This window comes from Cyprinodon variegatus, unplaced genomic scaffold (genome assembly GCF_000732505.1).
Source record: "Cyprinodon variegatus isolate N-32 unplaced genomic scaffold, C_variegatus-1.0 Scaffold1338, whole genome shotgun sequence".
In the NCBI taxonomy this organism is placed as follows: domain Eukaryota; kingdom Metazoa; phylum Chordata; class Actinopteri; order Cyprinodontiformes; family Cyprinodontidae; genus Cyprinodon; species Cyprinodon variegatus.
Window position 1 is genome coordinate 29,083 of NW_015151791.1, and position 1,638 is coordinate 30,720.

General features: G+C 40.2%; 1 protein-coding gene across 1 annotated transcript in view; it reads right to left on the reverse strand.

Annotated features, from left to right (window-relative positions):
* Window positions 1–1,632, reverse strand: part of LOC107102893 (CD151 antigen-like) — an 11,488-nt gene extending 9,856 nt beyond the window's left edge. The window contains exons 1-2 of the mRNA XM_015402346.1: window positions 778–1,632; window positions 89–173 (exon numbers count right to left, since the gene is read on the reverse strand). Of these exons, the coding sequence (XP_015257832.1) occupies window positions 89–173; window positions 778–944 (252 nt within the window). The 5' untranslated portion in view covers window positions 945–1,632. The remainder of the gene's footprint in view (window positions 1–88; window positions 174–777) is intronic.
* Window positions 1,633–1,638: the final 6 nt, after the last annotated feature.

A 1,638-nucleotide genomic window follows, 5' to 3' on the forward strand; every position in this document is an offset into this window, starting at 1 on the left:
GGATGATGGATGGATGGATGATGGATGGATGGATGAATGATGGATGGATGGATGTTGGATGATGGACGTCAGTCTCTTGCAATCTTACCCAGAAACAAATGTTAAAGAGGAAAAGTAGATATTTCAGGCAGATGACCCCGCAGGAGTTTTTCTGCTTCTGATTTGCTTCCATCCTAAAACAGAAATGAATTTTTTAGCGGCTGTAAACCGGAGGAGGAAGGAAGGAAGTTTTCCCAAATCCTGAAGATTTGATTTGATCTTAGAGTTTCAGATCCTAGAGATAAAATCATCAGATCAGAACCTAAAGCTCTGATGAAATTCACTGAGGCCTCATTTCACTTCAGCAATTCCTCTTTTGCTCGGCTTCACTTCCACCTTTCATATGAAAAGGTGACATATTTATGTGATTAAAACGCAGCTGGAACTTTGATGAACAGATATGACAGCATGGGGGGGGGGGTGAAATGAAATATGTTGTGGGGAAAACATACTTTACTACTTGTGTCACATGTGGTATGTTCCCCACCTCAGTAAGCTGAGCTCCCACTCTACACCTGATATGTTGAACTTTTGACTTTACAATGAAAAAGTTCCTTTTCTAACTGAAGCTTGGAGCTAACAATAATAAAACTAAAACCAAAATAAAAGCATGTCTCAAAGATAAGCTGATTGAAAGAGCAAAGTAAAAAACAAACTAGAAAATGTTTAATGTTGGCATGAAGTTATTTATAACCTAGTGTGTAACGCTCTGCTCTGCTCTGGAGAAAACAATCCTACCTCAGTCCAGACGAGGGTGGATGACTTCTGGCCTGATCCTTCCAACTCTGCTCCGACCGTTTGAACGTCGCTGAAGCAGAACTGAATTCAGCCTCCAACAGGAACCTCCTCACAGAGACATAACCCCCCCCCCACACACACAGAGGAGAGGACACGTCTGCCCCCATCTGGCTGCAGGGTCACATGGCTCTAGATCAGTGACAAACCTTCCCATGTGTGCTTTACAAAAGGACACCAAAACATTTAGAAAACATATATTCTTTTATAATAAATACACAGAAATACAAATGAAAGTTATATTGAGAAACTTTAGAGGAAACTGTTTGTTGTATTTGGGAATGACTTGGGCAGTCCTTGTTGGTGTGATCTGGGACCAAAATACTGAAACTCTTTCAGTAAGAGAGCTTCTGAGCAAAGCTCTGCTATTTATTGGGGCCACAGCAACTTCTGTGAGCGCCGGCGTCTGTCAGTAAAAACGCTTCCTCACATTGATGGTCATCCTTCATCATCAGCATCCTGAAAGAAAGAGAATTTAGAAAAACACATCATTAAAATATACGTATGACTGAGCAGTTAGCTGTAATTATCAACAGTTTTTACTCCACCAATGAGATGCGAAGCAGTTTAAAAGGTTTAAAAGGTTAATTGATTCTTCAAATACTTAATGCAGTAAAAAGCTTTGCTTTATTTACTGCATATAAACCTGAGGAAACATGTTCTGCTTTACTAGTTTAGACAGAAAAGTAATAAAGTCGTCCTGAGATCCAGAAGCCATGCAGCATTTTAGGCTAAAACAACTGTTCTCTGCATCCAGTCTGTTCTCTACATCCAGACTGTTCTCTACATCCAGACTGTTCTCTA